Here is a 23,527-nt window from a genome sequence, read left to right on the forward strand (position 1 = left end):
CTGTTCATCCAGCCGCGCTCGGTGGCGACTCTGCTTCCGCCTGTCGCTCCTCCGCTGCTCACCCTCTCTTTCCCTTCATCCCAGTGCCCTTTTGTACAGGAATCGTACTTTGACGTGAATTAAATACCTCCGAGACGCTTATGTGCCATTCCGCCGTCTCCACACACTCACGCGGACGCCTTTTCCCCGCTCTCTTTTCCCTCATTTTCCTCGCGCGCCGCAGCCAGCTCCTCGCTTCCGCCGTTGCTGTGAAATAATTATGACGCTCGTTTCGCAGTCCACGGAGCAAACGGAATCCCGATGTAACCGCGACGAAATGCAGTTAACCCCCGGTATCATAACCCGATTACTTTGTTGCCTCCCTCGCGAAGCATTCTGCCGTTTCGTTCCCTTTATTCTTTGAGCAACGCGGACTTTCTTCAACGAGAGCTTGATTCTCTTTTACAGTTTTGAATTTTCGTAAATAACTCTACATCGAGGAGTTAATTATCATACTGAGATTCTTCAAATAGAATTCTCGAAGGTAAATTTTTATCTACAATAAATAATTTGCATATTTTAATACATAAAAAAGAAAAGAAAATTATTTATTATTTATTTAACAGAAAAATGCGCAAAGAAAAAATTAAAAATTGCGAAAAGATCTTTTCGATTATTCTTCACAGATATTAAATAATTATAATTTCTCTTCTTTGTTTGACAATAAATTTGACCAGAATTATTTATCGCAATATGATTCTATTCTTGCTTTCATCTATCTTCGTATTCATTATAAATAAGTTATATTCTTGTTTTGCGACATCCTGTAGATCGGTCTCGTGTTCGCGCTCGAATCAGTAGTTTTTGCAGCGTGACAAGCTAGCGAGTTGCGCGCGCGCGCTCTTCTCGTAAAGCTCGTCATAAATGTATCGTGAAAAGTGGAAACGAAAATAGTTTTGACACATCGTTAACCGTTGACTGAGCGCACACACGCTGCGTAAAAGCCCCGTCGGCGTGTATCCCGACTTATAACTTATAAGAAGCGTCCTGGCCGGCCGCCAGGTCCATTCGCCGATGGCTGCCACCAGATTTATGTTTGAGTAATATCCGCTTCGCTTGCGCTGCGCATTCCCGCAGGGATCAGACAGCTCCGACTGCCGTCGTTCTCGAAATAAAGGACATGCTTTCGAAAGCAATCGACATTTACACGCTTAACTGGAATTGTTCGAAACATTTTCAGGCGCGATCGAGACTTGAAACAATTTTCATCAAAGTTCAAGCAAATAATTCAACAGAACAGTTTAATATATGATAATCTGTGCATTTTTTAGATGCATTTTAATAATTTATATTTTTTTGGCACAAAAATAACCAATAAATAAATAAGAGAATTGAATTTACACAAGGAAGTAGTAGAGTAAGCGAATTCTTCCCGATCGACTTTGTCCGCTGCGATATCGCGGAACAGAATTCGGTAATATTCTTCGCGTCTCTTAAAGTTCACTAGGAAAAATTTGCCGAGCGTGCCAGGTTTCCGCGAGCGGTAAAGGGATCGGGCGGGCCCTTAAGCCAAATCGAAGGAACCAGCTCGAGCGTGAACGAAGAAGTTCCGGGTTCTGCCTTCCGGCTCAAAGCCCCCGCGAGCTTCCGCTCGAATGGCGGATAGGACGGCTTGTTACACTGATTTACTTACAGGACCAGTGCTTGGTTCGTTACCTGTCCCCGAGATTCTGTAATATTATAAGGAAGTCGACGTATATGTGGATATAGTATATAGATAGAGATACACACGGCAAGAGTTCGCCGCGGGGCCGGAATTTCGCGCCGGATATATCCGCGGCGCGTCCGGAAACCGGCGGGAGAATGAACTTACCGGCAAATTGAAACGTCAAATTCATTTTGCCCAGGACTTGTTATTGCTGGATATTCCTGGAAACGGATATGGGTTTCCAGCGGGATTCTACTCCTCGAGATCACCGGTATTTTTATCTGCTTGATGGCGCACGCGCTATTTTTCCACGACTTTATATTTAATTTCCTATTTAATTCCGAACTGTATATGTGAGGTGAGGGCTAAGTTTTGCCTCAGCAAAGTGCTTCATAAGTATCAAAAAAATATTTCTATCCATTATGAAGATGCGTTATAAAAGATAGAATAAAAGCGGAAATTTTCCGGAGCGTTGGCACAAAATACAGCGTCGCTTAATATTAGATCGAAATGATTTAATTATATTAGAATAATTTTGTTCTTAAAGTTTTTGGACGATAATCAATGCTAATTTCGTCTAAACTGTTATTAAAGTTTTATTCGTAAGATTTTATCGACTACTATTATTATATTTTGAATATAATTGCTTCATTTCCATATTTTATCTTTCTACGACTAATTGTATTAACGTAATTAATATTACGGTTGGATATATAAATATAACTTTGTTATTCAGTAAAAATTATTTAAAATAATATCTTTTGTTATTTTATTTTTATCTAATAAATAATATTTTAATGATAAAATATAAAAATGTTCTGCTATTTTGTTTAAATCTTCATTTCAAAATATCCTGAATTTTTTTTTTAAATATTTTATATCGATTGCTATTTTCTCCTAAACAAAATCCGGAATAGAGCGACAAATTAGCATATAAATAACACTAATTTTCGATAGATGCAGATTGTTTCAGCAGTGATGAGAGAAAGGGAGCCTAATATGGGTTCGTAAATCAACCGGTAGCGTAACTCGGATGGTTTTCGGGGTAGCCTCTTCAAGGCTGACCAAGCGGTCCATTATCTATCTCTTCGCGAACGGCCCCCACGCTCGCCCGCTTACGAGGTAAAAGCAAGGCGGACGAGTTGCGTTCGTACGAAAGGCAACGATCGTACTACTACAACACGCTGGAGCAATGCCGGGGGTTGGGGGGAGGGGGGAGGGGAGGTTGGCGGCGGTGTAAAATGTGAGCCCATAACTATCCGGCTCGGTATATCCTTCGGCAACGTTATCTATCCCCGCGGTTAAGCCAGACGCAGACGTAACGGCGCTCCTTCGCCGGCCCGGCCGGCGGTCGACCTAATCCGCAAATCCCGGGACACGTCTCGATCCATTGCCCCGAATATCCCTCGCGTCGGTGGAAGCCGCCTCCGGCAGCTGCGGCGGAGACTCGGCCGGACCTCTCTCCCCCTTCGTTATTGATACAACCTTGACTCTTCCTCGCGCACGGGGCGAGGGAGAAATGGCTGACACCGGCTTCGCGGCGATAACGACGCCGCCTTGCGTTAGCAGGCTCCGCTTCTTTCAGTCGCGCTCCCTTTGTGCCCCTTTTCTCACTGCGAGGCGGGAATACACGCTTGTTTCATTTCAAACGCGAAAACGCTGCTACAAAGAACGCATTCGAGGTAACGGACTGGTGAAAATAACGTTGAAATGAGAGAAAAAATGCACCTTTTTTTCTGTGTAGTCGCTCAGGCGTGAAAGACACATGTCATTTTCCTAGAAAAACATTAAACGCAAAATTCAGAGAAATATCGAAATTTCAGCGAATCTGACGTCGTTTGTCTGATGACAAATTAATACGACATTAACTTATTAGTATTTTTTGACAATTTAGAAGGACAAATATTATTTGCTTTTATGCAATTAACGCTTCCTAAGATCCACGATATGTACTCGCTTTTACAAGTATTTACACAGCCGCCGTGAGCCTTCCGGAAGCGGATCGCGCGAGTAAACACACATGCGCGGCGCGTATATGCGCGCGAAATTAAGAAACTTTTAATTAACCTCGGTCGCGTTTGAAGCTCCGTGCAATCCTCTTCCTTTCCACTCGTATAACTTGTATAGCGCGCGATTTACAGGCTCCGATTAATACGCGTAGGAGCACGCGTCCGCTCGCGGGGCTTCGCGGATCCTTATCAGGCGCGAGAATTACCCGGGATTTCTCGGCGCGACCGAATAACTTCTGATCTCTCGGAGACGGCGACGGCGTGAGCCGCACCGTCGGGCCACGAGGCGTATTACTTTACGCGCTGAAACGAGTTTCGGGCGAACTTCGCGGATCGATGCTATCGGTTGCCGCTCGTCGATGAGATTAATCGATGGTAATGCCGTAAAGAGAGGAACGTCGCGGTTATTAGCTCGGCAAGTCGGCTTAATGGCATAGCTAGCCCGAGCACTCGACTCCCTCGCAACTATAAGGCACATTCCGCCCTCTCTTTCTCTTCCCCGTTGTCTTCTCTCTCCTCCTGTCTCTCCCCTCACCTTCTCTACGGCCTCCTTCGTCGTCCTCCCGCGCAGGACTGGTGCATTTGCAATTCCGATAAAGCAAGTGCACTCGTAGAACACAAGCGCCAATGTTAAGCGATCTCTACATCGGTCAATATTGTTGCACGATATTATTATCCAACAACGTTTGTTTAATACGCCTTTGCGTACAAATTTTCGTACACCTAAAGTTAACTCCTTTATGTATCTTTATTCGTAATGTCTGAATTATTTATTTTTCCTCATCATGTAGAACTTGATTATATAAAAAGTTACTAATTATTTCTAATATCTAATCCAGTTGTGTGTAAATTGTTATTTTGCGAGCGAGAAACTCTTGCCAACCGATTCAGCAGCAGCGACGAAATTAGCGCTAATGTTTATTGCGCATGTAACGCTCCGACTTTCTCCGCTTAAAAAGTTCATAACGTTCTGGAATTATTTGCGCACTCGAAGAGTCGAGCGCGGGAAATTAAAATGCAGAGCAATCGGAGAAACTCTTCAGACTCCATATCGGACAAGACAAAATATTACGGAATAACTGGGACCCCGATTAAAAACGTCCTCGCGAGACTCTGTGGGCAGGCGGACTCTAAATTAATATTCTGCTGAACTCAAACAAGCGCTCAGGAATTCTCCTTGGACGCACTAAGGAACTCGTTGCGACTATCTCGAGGGTCTCATTAAGAGATTTCGACCAGGCCAAGATAGGCCGTGGTTATTGCAGTTTTCGGCATTAATTAGTATCCTCGCGGCAGACAGGCTTTGCGAGGATTACTTGTTTTGTCAACATGATTATCAACCTTCATTTCAACTTGCTCGAAGCACGCTTAATATAAGCAAAGAAATCAAAATCTTTCTCCGCTGCTTACTTTCTTAATTTCTCGAAAAAGCTACCAGATAATAGATTCATAAATTAATTTAACTTAATATTTAATTAAAAATTAAAATTTACGAATTTTCTAATATTAACAAATGCTCTATATCTGCATCAATCTGATCTGTTATAAGAAAAATTACATATAAACTTTAAAGATATTAATTTGATGTGTGTGTGTGTGACATATTTTTCAACTAGAGATTTTGATGCATTTAATTAAATTTTCAATAAAATGCAGACTAAGCTTTTACTTTAAGAATTATGCAAATTAAATACAAAAAATGGAAATCGTATGATTACGTGCGGATGAAATGGAGATAAAAAAACATAATAATCACTTAAACCGCTGCATAAACAATATCGTTTTTATCTTAAACGTTTCAAGAATTTTCGTTCAATTGGCTGGGCGTATCTTTTAGCGCGGCACTCGTTCCGTAAATGAGTATCGTAATTTTCACGTGCGGCACATTAAGATTCGTCGGAGGCCGAGGGACTCTCCGTCCGAGGTTCCCCGAGCACGAATGGCGCAAAAAGGGGAGTGTCGCGCGCCCTGTACTTACCAGAACGCCGCAGTCTAATCAGTCGGCGGCGAATCGATGGGTTTAATTAAGGAAACGTCTTACGACGCGCCCGGGCCTGGTTGTAAAGCTCGAATGTACACGGCGCGCCCGCGCGTGCACGCGGATGCGCGCGGAAATGTGTGTATGTGCACAGGTGTGGCCGCAACCTTTGCATGTGCATACAGTTTCGGCGCGCACGTATGTATACACACAGCAGACGTGGTGCAAACTCGGCGCCAATTCTGGCTGCTTCGCGAGGCATCTAAGCACCTATCGACCTACGACGATGTTCCACAGCTCTTCGTTAGGTGGCTTCCACCATCTTGGGTGCGGTACACTACATCTTCTCTTGAACAAAATATCACAGAATGACTGAATATTCTCGCACGCTTATTCAATTGTTCCAATCTAGAAGACAATGGCGAAAAAGCGTGCAAAAAATGACTAAGCAACGTGATGACGCTTTCTTCTAAGATCGAAAAATGTCAACAAGCGCTTTCGCACTTCCTTCTTTCGTCCCATTTTTCAACTTCATGTCTGAAGATTATACAGCTTAATAATTTGTATGTAATTGAAAAAAATTACTTTAGTTTCCTGAAAAGTAGTAGATCTACCGCGGCGCTCACTGGCACTTTTCGACACGAAACAGGAGAAGCGCAATTGCTCGCGATTATGATTTGTATGATCTATACACGCGTACTACTTTGATTTGTTGTACCTACTTAATTTTTTTCCATATTGTTTGTACATGAGAATCACAATATTAAAGCTGCTGTCGTTTTTATTGCATCTCATCATATCGCGGCCCTAATTTCGCCGTCGAGAACGCGGACCGATAAGCATCACCCTTCGAATTACATCGAGATCGGCGTGAAGCCTTCATAACGCCTCGATCGGGTGTGATTTGATGCGACAGGACAGCGGATTGAGCTATTAGATTGGATCCTGCCAATCCCACTATGGATGGAAAGCGACCATTAACACGCGTCGATCGCTCGTGTGCGAAGAGGCGCGCGTGCATGCACATGCAACGGGCAGCGTGCATGCGTGCGTGAAGTCGATCTCGGGGCCCGCCGTCTGTTTTCCCACGAGCATCCCGCTTGGCGCGGCGAGGAGGGGACGACGAGAAGACGAAGAAGAACACGCGGAGGGCTAATCCGCTTAGATCTCGTCCGACACGCAACGTGCAACGTCTCTCTTAAAACCAACACGCAATCACGCGGCACGGCGCGGCACGCCCGCCCGCGTGTGCGGCGAGACGCCGGCCGCGGTGGAAATCGTGGAAAATTGTGATTTGCACGCTCGTCGCACGGTCGGTTTCGACCGATGATTCATCGCATAACGCCGGGGAGAAAGAGGGGGGGGGGAGGGGGAAAGAGATATGGAAGAGGCTAATTTCGAAGCACTTTCGGGATATGAGAGTACATATTATGTCAGTGATGAATGATATCGCGCATCGTTGTAGAATACGTCTCGGTAATTGATTCGGCGCACTGTTAGGGATTCTTTAATTATATCGCAAAGCGGGGTCGTCCTGGGACCAAGATATTATCACCGGGACAACGGTACGATTCTCGAAAGTACAAATTGGCCCAACACATGTCGGGCGCTCCAACGCTATTCAATTTTCTTGCATTTTCGAAACACGGCGGCATTATATAGGTATCTATCATTAACAAAATTGATGCGATGCAAGCCGAACGGCTTGTACATCGCCGGCGAATAAACGTCTCGATAATTACCTCGGTGTGTCGAATTTTTAATTAGCCCGCGCGCAATAACCTGTCGGTCTTTTGTGCCCGCGGAATGCAATCCCGCGACGGTTCAATACATCGCGACGATGATGCGTTCGTTAGAGTCGATCCATTGAAAATTTCGTTAATTAAAAATTATTATTTTGGACATGTTTTTGAGCCGAGCGTGTCGCTATCGAGGGAACCGCACTTCAATACCAAACGGCGGCCGTGCCGCCGGTGTCTGATCGTCAAATATTTTTCGTGGGAGAACGTTATTAGTGGACTTCAATATCCTGCACCAACCGGTGCCTTCGGGGTGTTCCGCGCAGTTTGATGCCGGATATGAGCAACCAATGTCAGGTCCCTGACGACGACGATAAGCTCGATACGAGCCGAACTTCGGGCTACTCTACCAGCTGTCGTCCACTCGTGGGGGTTCCAACTTATTCGTAGAATTAATCGATTCTTCGGCCGTTCACCCTTTTTCGCTCATTTCATCCGCGCACGTATATTTCCAAAGTTTGTTGTCGCCAAATTGATACCAGAAAGATTTGTGTCTTGTTGGATATTTCGTAAGAATGCCGACTGCTTCAATTTTTCCTTCGAAATCAATATTACTGGGGAAAAGTTCACAGAAAGCTGCTAAAAACCCGAAAAACAAAAGTTAAATACGATATGTAATAAATGATAAACGCATACAACACACAGAGTTTATCAGGAGCTGAAAGACGATATTCCGAGCTATATTACACAAGAGCGACAAGCCCGAAAGCTGCCGATGTGTTCGATATCACATAATGCTAAAATAATCAGATCATGTATTGAACACACATGCCATATCGTATCCGCTAATTATACAGTACACGTTAATTACGTATAATTTCTCCGTATTTACCAATCTCATGATAAGCCGGCCCCGCTGCGCTTTCCGCCCGATCTACCTCGTGTTCCTGCTTATAATATCGTTTACGACAGGGATTCTCAAACGTGTATCGTGATATTCCGTGCCGTGTGAAAACACGACGTCCATCTTCTTTTACATTTTGTCGCTGAACGCTTGAGTATTTTTTCACGTTTAATTAAAACACTTTAAAAAACATTTTAAAAAAAAATACATTTTACATTTGTGAAGCATCTAAAAGCCACTTCTTATTGACTGTTGAAACGCGCAATGAAAAAAAACCCGTAAAAACTTATTACTGCTTTGTGCGCGCACAAAAGAACACCGTCCGCCGCAAACGTTGGTTGACACTACGGTTGGTTGAGAACTTCCATTTGCGGCATGATTGGCGCATGCGTTACGAAATTAAGAGTCGTTAGTTGGATAACTATCGACTGACAAAATAGCCAACCACCGCAGCCGTACAGGAAATGGGTCGGCAGCAGTGCGAGGCCCGCGTTTCCGGCCACCTCCGGTCGATCACAAGGCCCGCACCGTAAATATTGTATATGGCGAACGCGCGTTTGACTTCAACCACTCGCACGCGTGTGTTATATATCTATACGAGGCGGGGGAAGGGTAGGCACGCCTTTGCGTTTCACGCGTCGGTTCACGTCGCGCCTGGGCGGCCGGTTTATATCGACATTGATGTCTCAATTAGAAGCAGCTGGCATGCCCCCCTCTTTCCGGAAGGGGCCCGCCTGGTTCCCGCGCGCGGTCCCGGAGTACCCATTAAGAGAGTTCTTCCTTAACCCTATGATTTCGCTCGCCCTCCCGCGGAGCCCTGTAATTAGCGATCGACTATCGACGTTAGCATGCGGCACGTCGACAACGAGAGGAAGAAAAAGAGAGTAAACGTCGAGAGAGAATGTATCGGACGTTCGTCGCATCGATGCGAATCCAATAAAAAGAAAGACGCAAAGTTTCGAAATTGCAATTAACCTCGCCGAACGTTGCGTAACTCGTCGATCCCGCAGAGAGCAAAAAAAGATTGTCTCAAGTCCAGCTAATATTTTATTTTGGAAATATCTCTAATTCTACCGAACAAATAAGGTTTGCCTTGAATAAGTTTTATAGATACTTGGAATTCTCAATTCAACTTTACATGTATAAAAATGATAAATATTCCAGCATAAGTTTCTCAAAGAGTTGCGATAAATTAAAAAAAATGCGGAAATATGTAAGATTCTTAATTTAATTGATTATTGGAGCTTCAACCGGCAAGAAATAAAAGACCGCGCGAAGGGAGAAACTAATGTCGCGGAAAAGAAGGAGCAAACACGCGCGAGAATAAAAGCGGAATAAAAGCGTCCTCGCGAAATTTACAAGCGTCGCCGGATTACGTTCAGGTTTCGCGAGAAAAGCGAGCTTTCGCCACGGTAGTAAAGAGTTTATCCGGCTCGTTTGTCCGACACGAGAGAGGCTCGCGTGTCGAGAATAATCAGCCGCGATAAAACGTCAATGAAACCTCGCGGCTTTACCGCCGATTAAAACGGTTATTACGACCAACGGCGGGCGAAATGCTCGCGTATAGCGAAACACGGCTGCACCACCGCTCGGTTGTATTATGCGGTCGCGGCTGGTGCACGCGCGATAAGTATAATCACGGGGTTCGCGCTCGCATGAATCGGTCGTTACGAAAATAACAGGTTAAAAAATCGAATTATTTGTGTAATAAAACAAAATTGCGTTATATTTTCCAATATAAATATTGTTTTTAAAGTGTTAACAGCTACGTTTGTTCGTTTTGTTCCACCTCTCTACACTTCTTTCTTATAATTCTCCAAAGTATTTTCCTTCCGCTCCAGATTATTTCTACCGCTTTGGATAAGATACTTTAGATAAGAGGATTAAAAATCCTAAATCGTGCACCTTGAGCTGCCCGCTGTCACGCCATTTCCATATAATGCGTAATGTATTAAATATGAGTACGCGCCGCGGCTGATTGTAATCAAAAGCAAATCCGTTATGCAATTTGCGGAATTATTTCCGGACGCTACGTTACGTCGGCCACACACGTATAGCAAATATAACGGGTAGAAAATGGGAAGTCGGTGGAAGAGAGCGAGGACGATGGTCGGTGTGGTCGCGCAACCGACGAGGTCGGGCTGAAATGCAAAGCCGCTAATCTGATTCGGAGGCTCACGGAAGGCGGTGTAGCTTCTGGCCCGGTGGCTTCGCGTGGCCCGATGTGGCACGCGGATTCCCGTCAATTATACATTATAAACAGTCATAAATATGCAAACCCGCCACCGTGGTGTGGCGTTCGCCGGAGGTGCGGCGATTGCGGCCGTCGCACCGCGAGAGTCTCCCACGCGGATTTGCAGCTTCGCTTTCTGAGCTTCCGCGCGCGGAAGCCGATGCGCGCGATCACGAGAGGGTCGTACCTTGATATAACTAACATTATCCAAACAAAGGCCACGGTGTTGCGCCTTAGAAACCCCGTCTTGATCTCGATGAGAGATTTGCGGAGAACTTTGAGCTATTTGTTTCTCAAGAAAGAACTTTCAAAAAACTTCCAATTAAATTACTCTAAATAACAAAATCTTGTTCGAATGTTTAAATGAAATAGATTTGACGTAAATAATGGCGCGCGGAAATTGCACGAGAAAGTTCAGTGTAGATAGTGAAGATAGTGTATTTAATCGTGAAACATATGAATATAAGTCGTTAAGACTAAGTAATCTCGATAACGGAATCTTAATCGCGCCTCGCTTCTGTACTTCAATCAGTTTATCCGGATAAACTCGCACTACGCGTCAGACGAACGGATTCATCTACAACTATTGTACGCCCACGTGTGAGAAAATACACGTGACAGATATCAATAGATTAAGTCTGCTACGGGAAACAATTGAATTAAGTAAATCTCTTTTATTATTTATCGCATGACGTCAATTTAATAAAATAAGTCTCTTAAATTTGGCAAACTTAATGTTTCTAAAAGTGATCGCGAAGAACCTATAAATGTTTTAAATTCTTGAAAATGCAATTGCAACTTGTTAATAATTACATGTCAGGAAAAAATTGCAGACTTTTATTGTACTGCAATCGAATGCTTCGCTATAACAGAAATTACCGTACCATCTGCAATAAGCAGCACTTGACACGCTACTTCATGCTATTGAAAGCGCTGTGATTCTCCGCCAACTTTTTTTGTTGTTAATGTTATTAATTTTGTGCGCCGCCCGCAATTGTGCATCGTACACAATTCTGATCTTGAAATCTTAACAGAAATAGGTTACCGCTCGCGGTTTCACGAGTTTGTTTTTGTGCCTCTGAAATTTCATCGTTCTGAAAAGCCCGCGGTATCTCTTCCGAGACCATCATAGAATCCGAATCAGCTCGTTATCTCGCGAAATGATACGGTGATACACGCGATTTCGCCATCATCCACGCGAATTCCGCGCAATTACGAGGAGCTCGCAGAAGCTTGCAAGCAAGTTCCAGCTGTGTGGTCACAAATGGCTAATTTTCTCGTTAGCGACGACGACCGTATCCAACACGATCCTCCGCAGTAGATTCAGCTTGTGTGTTATTGGTAGTCGTTTTAGAACTGCTTACACAACGCTTACGAGGAGATGGTTTCGCTGACGTTGCTTGAGAGGCTCTTTCATGATTTTTATTTCCACGAAATACGCGAGATAAGTGTGCAATCCCAGAAAATTAATTGGACTCTAAAAGCTTACACGTCAACTCGAATCGACAGATAAATATTTATTTTCGAAAAATCAAAAAATATAGTAAATTTATATATCGCATTACGCGTTCCCCAATCATTAAGGAGATTAATAATTTCGCAAAGCTTTGCACATATAAAAATTTTGACGCTGTCTTTACAAACCTTTGTTTAATAAATCAATTAAGGTAATTAACGGAATAATCGATTTGGAATTTAATTAATTAATAAGTACTATCAATATTTTTTTGTAAATCTTTGCAAAAGTTGTAGCAACATGATTCTACGATAAGAATATAATAATCTCTATAATAATCCTTAGAAATTTTGCATAACTATGTATTGTTAGGAAATTTATCCCCCAAAAACTCGCGCAAGATGAAACAATCAATCTATTTGTCAACTTTTGCCGCTCTTTACGAATTTGTGGCCGACTGTTCTACAGCGAATGATCCCATTGGGAGACCGAGCGATCGGAAGCGCTGGTACGTGCGTGCAACAACGCGTGCTTGCGACGATAAGTTCAGGTGGACTAACAAACTTTGCGGCCAGTCGCCGGCTTTACCGCAAATTCACTTCGCTGACAACGGCTGCGGTTACGGCAGTCTGTCGCATTTTATTTACCTTTCGAATCAAGAGTTACCGAAATTGTCTCGTTGCAGTTCTTCGCTCTAATCGTTTCGATGGCGTTAATTAACGAAGAGCAATTAGGATAAATGCGTCAATGAATAAATCACATTTACAGTTATAAAACACAATCGTATAAAATAATAAATAATAATATATGATGTTGTGAGTTTTTTAATTATAATATTATGTAATTGTAAACTCTATCCGATGAATTAATTAATTAACTTTACAGCACGATGATACAATAAATCAAACACTTAAAAATTAACTCGATTTAATTGAATAATTTGCAAGTCACATGGAATTAAGTATCATTTATCTTTACGCGGCAGCCCCGAAAAATTTTATTAGTTTTTAGCCGGTCATGAATTCTTCGGCTTTGACCAAGTCGCTCCATTACTTGGCCAGCAATCGTTTTACTCGGCAAGCTAGCACATCAAAGTTAAACGCTAAACTGGTTACCGCGATACGTCGTCGGTTAGCCGGTCAAGAGATCGCGGTACTGATATATATATATATCCGCGACGGGTTGAATTTCTCAAGAGATCACTCGTCTCGAAAGGGCCACTTTTACCTTGATCTTGATCATGGATCACCGCGAGTCTCAAAGGGACCGGCGAGCGCACGCGAGAGATTTCGAACGGAAGAGTCGATCAAACGGGGCGGCGGCCGGACGAATTACAGCCGGCTCGGTAGTCCGATAAAGGGGTGAAGCTACCCTTTGCCAGGAGCGACATCGAGATGCTCCCTCTGATCTCGTTCGGCAACGGCTGATAAGTGGATAAAGAGACTCGGAGAGAAGGAGGATCCCGAAAGCTCGGTCAGGTTAAAGAGACAGGGATGACAGCGAGGAAAAACGGAGGAGACAGAACGGGGCGAGAGTTCACGCGAGCGTCTACGATCGCAACCCCCTGCGAGGCTCGTTAAGCATTGACAGAAAATTGCAAACACAAGCAACAAGTTTGCGCGCGCTGTTTGCCCGCTTAATACGTCCCGAAAACGCGCCTGTAAACGAGATTTGCATAAAGGGGCAACAATTTCCTCCGCACAAAGGCGTTTGCCGCTCCTCACGGTTCTCATTCGCGCGAATTGCGATTCATTGGGATGAAAGTGGAACAATAATTAGAAATGCGCAAACTTTTCGCAACAATTAAGCTCCGTTATCATCTAGCGAATTCTTGATACAATTGTAATTTTGTACATGAATTGAAACACATGAATAATCGTGACGTAATTGTTTTACTAAAATAATTCTTTTTCAATAATTAAATTATAAATCATATTATTGCTTATTCCAACGTAATACACATCACGCGAATAAAGTTGCAGATCGCAAAGTTTCGGGCTCGCCGTCCTGCCTTTGTCACTTCGATGTCAAAAGAATCTATTCACCACGACAGGAATCCGACGGATTGAGGGGGAGGGGGGTGGGCGCGAAAAAATGTGCGGTCGCTCGTGTCGTTTCGTTCAAAATTTCCAGGACGCGCGCCGGAAAATTCAGCCGCCGCCGGAAATGAGCGCGAGCGAATTCCGGGAAGATTCCGGCGGGGTGAAATTTCTGACGTCGCTCTCCACTCTTCGCCCGGTCCTTTGTTCCGACCCGATGGAAATGTTGGCCGGCGACCAAATTGCGTAACTCTCTCGCGGGAGTGTCGCGAAGGGCGAGCGGAAGTTCGAAAGAGCAAAACCGAGAGAGAGAGAGAGAGAGAGAGAGAGAGAGAGAGAGAGAGAGAGAGAGAGAGAGAGAGAGAGAGAGAGAGGTGGGGAGGGGTCGAAATGGGACAGGCGAGAGACAGGGGGGCGGTGCCGGGCGGTGTTTGGACTCCGTGGAGAATATGGAGGGCTGCGCGAGGGCGCCGGGACGGATCGGCGTCAAAGTGAGGCAGCCTGATGTATATGCATGCTACTCCTCGGGTCAGCGGGATGGCCCGAATTACCATAAACATGCTAGATAGTAGGCTAACTGCCGTTGTTGCCTTCCCGCCCTGCCGTCACCCTCTTGGTACAGTCAGTTTACCCCCTTCGATTCGACAGACGCCATAGTCGATTCCTGGTCCTCCGCCTTGTTGTTTCGATATCGGTATGCGAACGCCTTGCGCGCCCCTTTGTGCTCGCTTTATGGCGTTATCAATATGACGAAAGTGTTTACGAGCGATAAAGTAAGCTATTGAATCGATGGACTCCCTTCATTGCTCGCCCCCCTTAATTGCGAACACTACGATTCGATGTGACAATTTCAAAATACAGCACAAATTATACAGAAGATCTATCATTAATCGCCAAAAATAAATAGATAAAATAGATGGAATATAATTCGATTCGCGGTTACATTTATGTGCATTACAAAAATTTGTTCGATTATTTGAGCAACAGCGCAAAAGGGTGTTTGCGTTTTTTGGCGGTGAAATTTCGGTCGCGGCTCCATCGAGAGAATCCGTGCGTTTGGCTGCGGGATGGAAGGAGCAGAGGAAGCGGTTTTGACGTTCGTTTTGCACGGTGGATTTACCGATGCGTTATTTCGCAAATGGCTCGCCATTTGTCGTGCGCGCGGCTCGGACCTCGACTCGGCACTATGTCATATCACGCCTGGCTTCGTGTATCCAACGCGAGTGTTTTCTCTATTTCCTAGCCATTCCGCATCTGTTGTCTGTCTAGCCTGCGCTTTTATCGCACACGACCGGGATTTTGACGAGCGGGCAGCTCGCCGTGAATTAATCCTTCAGCCTCTTGTCGGTCGCTAACTTATTATTCACTTCCTTCCGTTTATAGTTACCGCTACTTTTGCGAGATATTTCGTCAATAAAATTAAATTTTCACTTTTACAACGCAAAAATTATCATTGTCGTCGTAGTCAAAAAATCGATTATGCTAATAAGCGAGCGAATACGGAATAAGCGAATACGGAATAAATGAATGTAAGAGAAGCTCGCTTTTAAGAACTGCTGCATTTAGCAGAATCTACTCTTAAGATCTTTTATTGATATTGGAATTGATATGATTAAACGTAATTGATTATAATTGATTCTCTTTATGCAATCTCGAAACTTTTAAACTCTTTGCATATTATCCCGGTAACTAAAATTTTCTTTTACGAATATTAAAATAAAAAATACCTCCGCAACGATCATTAATGCTACATGGCATGCATTTACATACTTCCGATCGTGGTCTTTCATCAACTATGAAAATTTGTTGCACCGACGATATGTGTATTTTATATTGCTTCGTTTTATTATCGCCAATTAAAAAGCGCAAGAGCACTCATTTGGCTCCACTTTCTCGTTTCACACTTGCTATTTTGATTCACAATAGTTGTGTGCACATGCTATCCTGTCGTCTTTATCCTGCTTGTGTAGCTCCATTATTTGAATTACTCGAATTTATCCCAGTATTCGGTTTAATTACATTTCATCGGCAATAAGAATTGCGTATCATTTTATTTGGATTAACATAATATCTTCTCAAAATTTTGTTGAGCACAATACGAAATACTGCAAAATTGTTCTGAATTACGCAAGAAAATTGGATTTTAATTTTATTCTCGCTAGATTCATATCGTCGCTTTGTTCATTTATCTAAACTCTAATTTATCTAAACTGTTACCGTTCTTCTCCGGCGGATAATTTTTCTCAAACGATCATTCCATCGTAAACGGCTCGTTCTTTCGTTCGGAAGCGCAGCATGCCGTTATCTAGATAAGAGCCAGGAGGATCTCTCCCCTCGAAGATCCGATCATACCGATACTCAAGCGCGATCAGCAGCAGGAGCTCGCTGAGAGACTGCGAAATCGCCGGAGGGATAGTTAATATTACGTCGATGGCACGCTGCAATCCGATCTCGACGATCAACGGGAATTTCTGTCCAGTTAGAGCGCGGCATGTTGCTGTTGGTTGGATAACACTGTGCCTGCCCGACAGGATCTAGACTGAATTCTGTCTGCTTCGCGGTCGCTGCGCCGATGCTCCAGGAATTCCAGAAATTGACTGTACGGATATATCCGGGAATAGCAAACACGCTGACTACGACAGCAACGTTATCGCAAGGCTGCGATTACGTCGAAAAATATAGCGAATGCGATATTAGGATTGTTGGAGTGTTTGTGCGCGCGCGGACCAGCCTGGTCGACAGTAAACCTCGATCGATTGACCTAAATAATAGCCTCGAATGGCTTCGAATCTTTGTTTTTACTTCACTTACGTCCTCGCATGGATTACTTTTCTCCGCACGCCAGATGGAACGTTTAATCGGCCATCGCGATCTTTCGCCTAACTGCTCGATAAAATTCTATTAAAAATTTGAATAACGAGAGAGCTGTACTCCGTGGGATTAAAGCGCGCCGAGGGGGTTGAATCGAGACGACTTTATCGGAAGTGAACGAGCGGGGGAAAGTGAAAGAGTAGATTTACCGAAGGTTCAATTATCCGTGCGCGCGTTATCCTGATCTCCGTTCTTTCTTTTTTTTTCTTTTTCAACGCTACGGATTTACACCACACCGGACAAAAGCTCCTCGATCTCGGGCTTATCGGCGACGGATAAAAAGGCGGTTATCTGCGCACACGTACGCACACGCGCGCGTCCCGCGGCACCGCGTCGAGATTTCAGATAACGTTTTAATAGGATTAGGAGGACGATCGTACGCGGGCGGTCGTCCACCGAATGGATTGTCCTTTGCTCCGACCTTCGGCTTTTTGAGCGACACGATAAAGGGTTCTTTACGCTACACGCGGTTTCCTCAAAATTCCGCCGTTTGACATGGTTGTTTCGTAAAAGCATAAGTACTTTAATTGAAATTATGAGGACAGAAATGTGAAACATTTTTAGTCGTGTTATCGTACTCTGAGTATAGTTATAAATTATGTAGACTTGTGCATAATATTATACGGGATAAATATTGACACACACAGCAAATATTGCAAAATCGTTAAAGAGTAACGAGCGCTTACTTCTTTTCATGATTTCTTAAAATCTCAGGATCGTCGAAAAATTGTACCATTAAAATACGAGACATCAGAAATATTTTTAGGCACTTTATCGTATTTTAATACAGTTTTGTGTTATAAATTATGGAAGCTTGCATAATATTAACAAAATAAATATTGACTCTGTACAAACGTTCGCACGATAAACATTATTATCATGAAAGAATAAAATCATGAAAGAATAATAAGCACTTTTTCGTGCTTTCTCAAGATGATTTCAAGATCACAAAAAAAAATTACAACTATCATTGTGATCGCTCAAAATTCACTGTTATCTCACTTGTACGGAAATCGCGCTTAATCCTATAAATATTAAATATCTTCTTCGCGCGTGAGTAACTTTCCTTTGGGTTTGTCTCGAAGAAAGGTCACGTCGCGAGCGAAAACATCAGCGCTGCTTTAGAAACATATCTCGACCATTCGCGGGAAAAGCGGACGCAACTGAGCGTACGGCAAGCGTTTCACGGATATCCAGCGTGCGGCGAATTCTCGAGCGGGTCAGGCACGAAACTCGGAAGGAATGCAATTTTCCCCGGGTGCACTTTGAAGACCCGGCATCGTTTCACCGATGAACCTTCTAGTCAAGCCCGTTCTTAGCGACCAACAAGCATGATCGATACATCGCTTTTGCGATCGCGACAGTATCGTTACAACCAGCATGCTGCTTATCGACCGCATTGCTTTAGCCTTTCAAAAAAAATGAATCTCCGGAATTCGCGGAATCTTTAATCTCGATGAAGCCTGTCATTCTCGACCGCAACAATCGCGCGACTTATGCAGTACGCATTATAAAATGCTTAGAAAAACGTTGGCGAAGCTTATTATTGATCAATAAATCGTGACACTGTGTGTTTCAATGCACGACAGATAAATAATAATTAGAAGAAATAAATAGACTCACCGAATGTCGCTCTTGGCCACCTCTCGCCTTTGAATGATCTAAAAACAAAAAATATGCACTTTATAATTTGTTATAACTTATCTGATAAAATTATGCTATTTGTCAAAAAAGTTGTAGGTACTTTGTGGGTGAAGAAACTTGCTTTGAAACTAATCAAATTTTTGGTAAACAGTGTAAATAAGTGTATTGCACGAAATTAGCTATTTGAAGAAGAATAATAAAGTAAATTATTTATAGAATAATATAGAATAAATTATTTATGATAGGATGTGTTATTCAAACAAGTCTTAGCTTTAAATTGAGAATTATCAATTTTAACCCAAAATGACGATTGTTTAACTTAATTCCAATCAAATATCGATATCAGAGGAGAAACTAATAAATTCAACATTGCTCCACTGCCCTTTGACACTTTGAGAGGGGCGGTCGACAGAAACGAAATCATTAGTCCCGGAATTATCCTAGAATTAAATCGGCGAATAAAGATGTCGGCTGCAGTTCGAGGAGGGAGCTGAAACAGGAGGGATAAAGAGGAAGGACAAGTTGATCCGCGAAAGGTTGAAAGGCCGAGAAAGCTCGGAAAAAGAAACAGGGAGAGCGACGAAAGAAGAGAAGGAACGATAGGGTGAAGTTAGCGAGCGAAAGTATCTTCGAGAGTAGGATGACCCCAGTTAGGAGAGAAAAAGTAGCGAGAGAGAAAATATGGCGACAAGAAGGAGAGAGGAAGATAGGAGCTAAAAGTGGAGATCTGATATCAACCGCTCGCGAAGGGAGATGCCTGAAACTTTTAAAAGTTATTTAAATTAAATAGACTGCGCGAAGAGGATACGCGGGGGGGGGGGGGGGGCTGGTAGAAGGCAACACGAGGAACGAGATAAGGGTTGATTGCGAGAGGGTAAACCCGGAGGGACGTCACGGGAGGACGGCGGTCTCGACGGTATTGATAGCGACAACACAGCCGGGTGAAAAATAAGCGACGCCTCCGGTCGCGAAAGAAAGACGCGGGGAATGAAAAGGTATCGGCGACCCACCACTCTTCCTACCTTTTAACGTAGGGCGCGGGAAAGCCTCTCGCGAAGACACACGGCGGCGCCCTTCACAGTCCCTATCTCGCATCTCGTTTCCTTCGATCCCTTCGAAGGGCGAGGAGACAGGATACCACTAGGGTGGTCCGATAATAACTCCCCTTAATGCTTTTTTACTAGCGCATCCTTCCCAGAATGGGGAGCGGCCGTTAATATTCGCGCTTCTTGATCGGCGCTTGCCTCGGCGTTTTACACGGAATACTCGCGAGAGAGTCGGGATTTCTCCATAGGGGTCGCTCGCTCCACGGTGAATTGCCGCGATTCGCTTAAGAATGCACCCATCGGTTTGCGGGCAGAACGATGGAGCGTCGTAAATCTCGCGAATTGCCTATGAATCGCGCACGTCGCCACATTTTGAATGGGCGCGACGTTAATTTGCGAGTGTTGCGCGAAGAATCGCGCTTCATAAATCGGAATTCAGAAGTCATATTTATATAAATATTAATCGCTTACTTTTTCATTATAATTTAAGATTCGTATTTTTTTTACATCATAATCTATACATCACCTTGATATAGTACGAGTGTTCATATATTTCAGCGGAAAAAAAAAAACCTAAAGCGTGACTGGAAAAGTTAACTTCGACGTCTCTCAGCAGCGATGCAGATCTTCATAATCGCGCAACTTTTTATTACCTGCGGATCAACCCTCGCGCTTGATTCGTAAAACTCCACGACTTCTGGCTCTCGTGGTGTATTAAGCGAAAAATCTTCCGCGCTCCTCGTAGCGGCCGTAATGGAAGACCGAAGATCGCTTTATCGTCGTGATTTCCGCAAACTTCGCGAAGTAATATCTATAAGGTCGCGCCGAGGCTCGCAACGAGATTTATCGGGTACCTCGTAAAACCTTCATTACGACCGAACTTCGTTATCCGTGTCTCCCGCTTTCTCACGACGGATCACGCCGGGCGAGTTGCTTGCGAGTGTTTGCTTATCCGGGTGACCTGACGCATCGATCGATCGATTCTAAATTCGCGTCCGGGGGGGGGGGGGGGAAGGGGGGAGAAGGGGGGACACGGCATTAAATTTCCCGATAAAAGCGGAAAATGATCCGTGTGCATCCTGCGGCTCTGAGGAGCTCCAATTACACCGGAGTTTTGGCGGAAATGATGGACAGGCCACCGAAACTTCAGTATTTCTCTATTTCAGTTTTATCTCTCGTGTCCCTCCATCTTGGATAATTTTTACTAATCGTTTATTGGCAAAACAGACAAATTTTATTGATAAAAGTAATGCAAAGATAATTTTGCATAACCGTAACGATAATATTACGTATATTTTTTTATACAGAGTAAGAAAGAATTTTTGAAGGATATTTGTTCAAGGTTTTTCTTGTCGATTAATCTTCAACTAAGCTATACATATTTTTTGACAAATAGTATATATTGTTGCATGAGATTATTGCGTAATTTTATATTGCGTGCTGTAATGGAATATATATTTCCAGGGAATAAAATTAAGAGCAATCTTGCTTCCTCTCTTGTACTATTTCACGACGATATTATTTTTTGTCCACTCGAACATTCTCATCACGACGCCGTCTGGAAGATATATCGAGTAGGGGAAAAAGAAGCGAGTGTGGGAGATCCGTTCGTCTCGAGGAACTTGGCAAAGACACCGCCGTGCTGCTCGCAGATGCACTTCTTGCTACATGCTCGTTAACCCCGCCGGGGTTATTGAGACAATTAATATGACAGTCTCCACCTCTAGTTCAGTTTCGCGCGAGTGCACAGTATTGGTGTATTCCTATCGGACTCATTTGTCATTGGCTTGTCTCATTATGTCTCATTGCGATCGCAATTAAAGGCTGCGTCGCTAATTAACACATCTGGCTCAAGTCGCCGACCTCTTAAGCAAATTCCTGCTTGACTACTTCGATGCTCAGCTTAGAACAGTATTTCCTAAATGCTTCGGAGCATTGAATTTCTTCTTTGCATCTTTCGACTTAATTCATTATTATATAGAAACAGAGGAATGGGACTTAGTATCTGAAATAAATTTATCTATTTTCATAAAGTGTGATGTTTGCGAAAAGGAAACAATTTTTAATTATAATAAATATTACAAGTATTTTTGTATTCGCGTAAAATTATTTTTTCTCCGAGGTCTTGTTCCATGCTTTTAAATTAAAATAACAACGGTCCGAAATAATTTCGGCTCTTGGGGCCACTACAGGAAAAAAGATGAAAATGTATTGAAACGTTAATCGTAGTTTTTCTCGAGTGCAAAAAAGAAACGACGGTCGCTAATAACACACAGATATGGATGATGAGGCTAATCGCGATAATGGAAGGAAAGAAAGAGAGCAGTGCATGTCTGAGCAGACACCCAGCCATCTTCTGCTACGAACGTTATATCCTAGTACTATCTTAGAAACTACTCCGCTGATGAGTGCCGGAAGATAGCAAAATTTGGGTGCAGAAGGCAATCTGGCTTTACTGCCTTTTAAGCAGCATCAGTTCAGCAGGTGGTTAAATATTAGAGCGGCTGTAAAACCGGATTCATCACGTCCCGGCTCGTTCATTATTACTACTCGTTTCGCGTTATAAAACTGAAATTAACTCTGCACTTTGCTGCGCTCGCGATAGCTCGCAAATGGTTTCGCGCGCATTGCAGCACACATTTGTGTGAAGCAAAATCGAACGAGATTGAACATCATCTGTTTATAACTGAATAATAATAGTGCCCCGGGAATAGAGAGCTTTTATAAAAAGCGTGAAAATTTAATAAGAAAGATATATAAAAAGTTGAAAATATTTTCCACAAAATAAATGCAAGTATATACACTCACTATTACTCGAAATAAAAAACCTCTTCAAATAATTTTTATACACTTTAATTATTTTTTCCATAAATAATGTATTTTTAATTTTCTTAATATTTTCAGAAACATCACTAACTTTGTCGGCAATGTTACGAACAATTTTTATTATATTTCACTTTACGTTTATTATCTCAGCTCTTCGTGTATTATGCTACAATTTTTGGAATAATATTCAGAGTATCATTAATATTTAATTATTTTGCTCGATAGTTTAAATATACCGCGACATTTCGCCGCTAAGCAGTTTGGCACTGATCAGGAGTCAATTGTTAATTTGCCCAACCGACGTCAGCGAATGAAAGGGCAAGTGCAAAACGCGCATGTCGTCCGGAGCATCATGCTATCTCTGCAGCGAGGGGGATGCAGAATGTCAGCGGGGGAAGCGAGAGAGGGTAGCAACGTGTAATTTATGGCGCAAGTTTTGATATACTGCGCGTTTAGGGTGGAACTTTAAAATATTAAAATAGCCGCGGCGATACGATGGAGGCTCGAACCGCGACGGGAGATTTATCATGCGCGGGAGATACCGGCCCGCATATATACCGGGTGCGACACAACAACGTCACACATTCCCCTCCTTCCTCATGCGACCGCAGGATTCGCCGCTCTCTATCCGGTCCCATCGTCGTGCACGTCATGAATATATTGATTGGTTTAGCATCATGCGACGCGATTTCGACCGTGTGCTTCAACCTTGTTGCACCGGATGGTCTTCCAGAATCTCACGCCAATTCCGAGAAACAGTTCTGAGACACAACATCGCATTATCCCAGTATCACGCGATAGATAACTCCGACGATTTTACATTATTGTTTATATCACAAATATTATTTAAAAATTTGAGACGTAAGAATATATGGACGGAGCGATAGCGTGAGGGGAATTTATAATATATGAATACATAAAAGCAGAGGTAATAAGTTCAAATCTTCAAATTGCTCGGTTTTCTACAAGCCATGTGAACGCGATCGCCAAGCCAAGATTAGGTTACTAGCACCGCCATTTTTCTAGCCAACCAACATGCCGCTGCGTGATTTCCTTCTGCCGGCTCAGGCTTCACCACCCTCGCCTCATAGACCA

At 43.4% G+C, this 23,527-nt stretch overlaps 2 protein-coding genes across 7 annotated transcripts in view; one reads left to right on the forward strand and one right to left on the reverse strand.

Moving 5' to 3' along the window:
- The window catches only part of pxb, a 525,449-nt gene that overhangs the window by 255,601 nt on the left and 246,321 nt on the right, over positions 1 to 23,527 (forward strand). The gene's annotated exons all lie outside the window — the stretch shown is intronic.
- The window catches only part of LOC105670731 (cytochrome P450 4g15-like), a 136,007-nt gene that overhangs the window by 43,833 nt on the left and 68,647 nt on the right, over positions 1 to 23,527 (reverse strand). Inside the window, exon 3 of the mRNA XM_067347450.1 lies at positions 18,540 to 18,577. Coding sequence (XP_067203551.1) covers positions 18,540 to 18,577 — 38 coding nt within the window. The remainder of the gene's footprint in view (positions 1 to 18,539; positions 18,578 to 23,527) is intronic.

The sequence above is a fragment of the Linepithema humile genome, chromosome 1, assembly GCF_040581485.1.
Source record: "Linepithema humile isolate Giens D197 chromosome 1, Lhum_UNIL_v1.0, whole genome shotgun sequence".
Taxonomy (NCBI): domain Eukaryota; kingdom Metazoa; phylum Arthropoda; class Insecta; order Hymenoptera; family Formicidae; genus Linepithema; species Linepithema humile.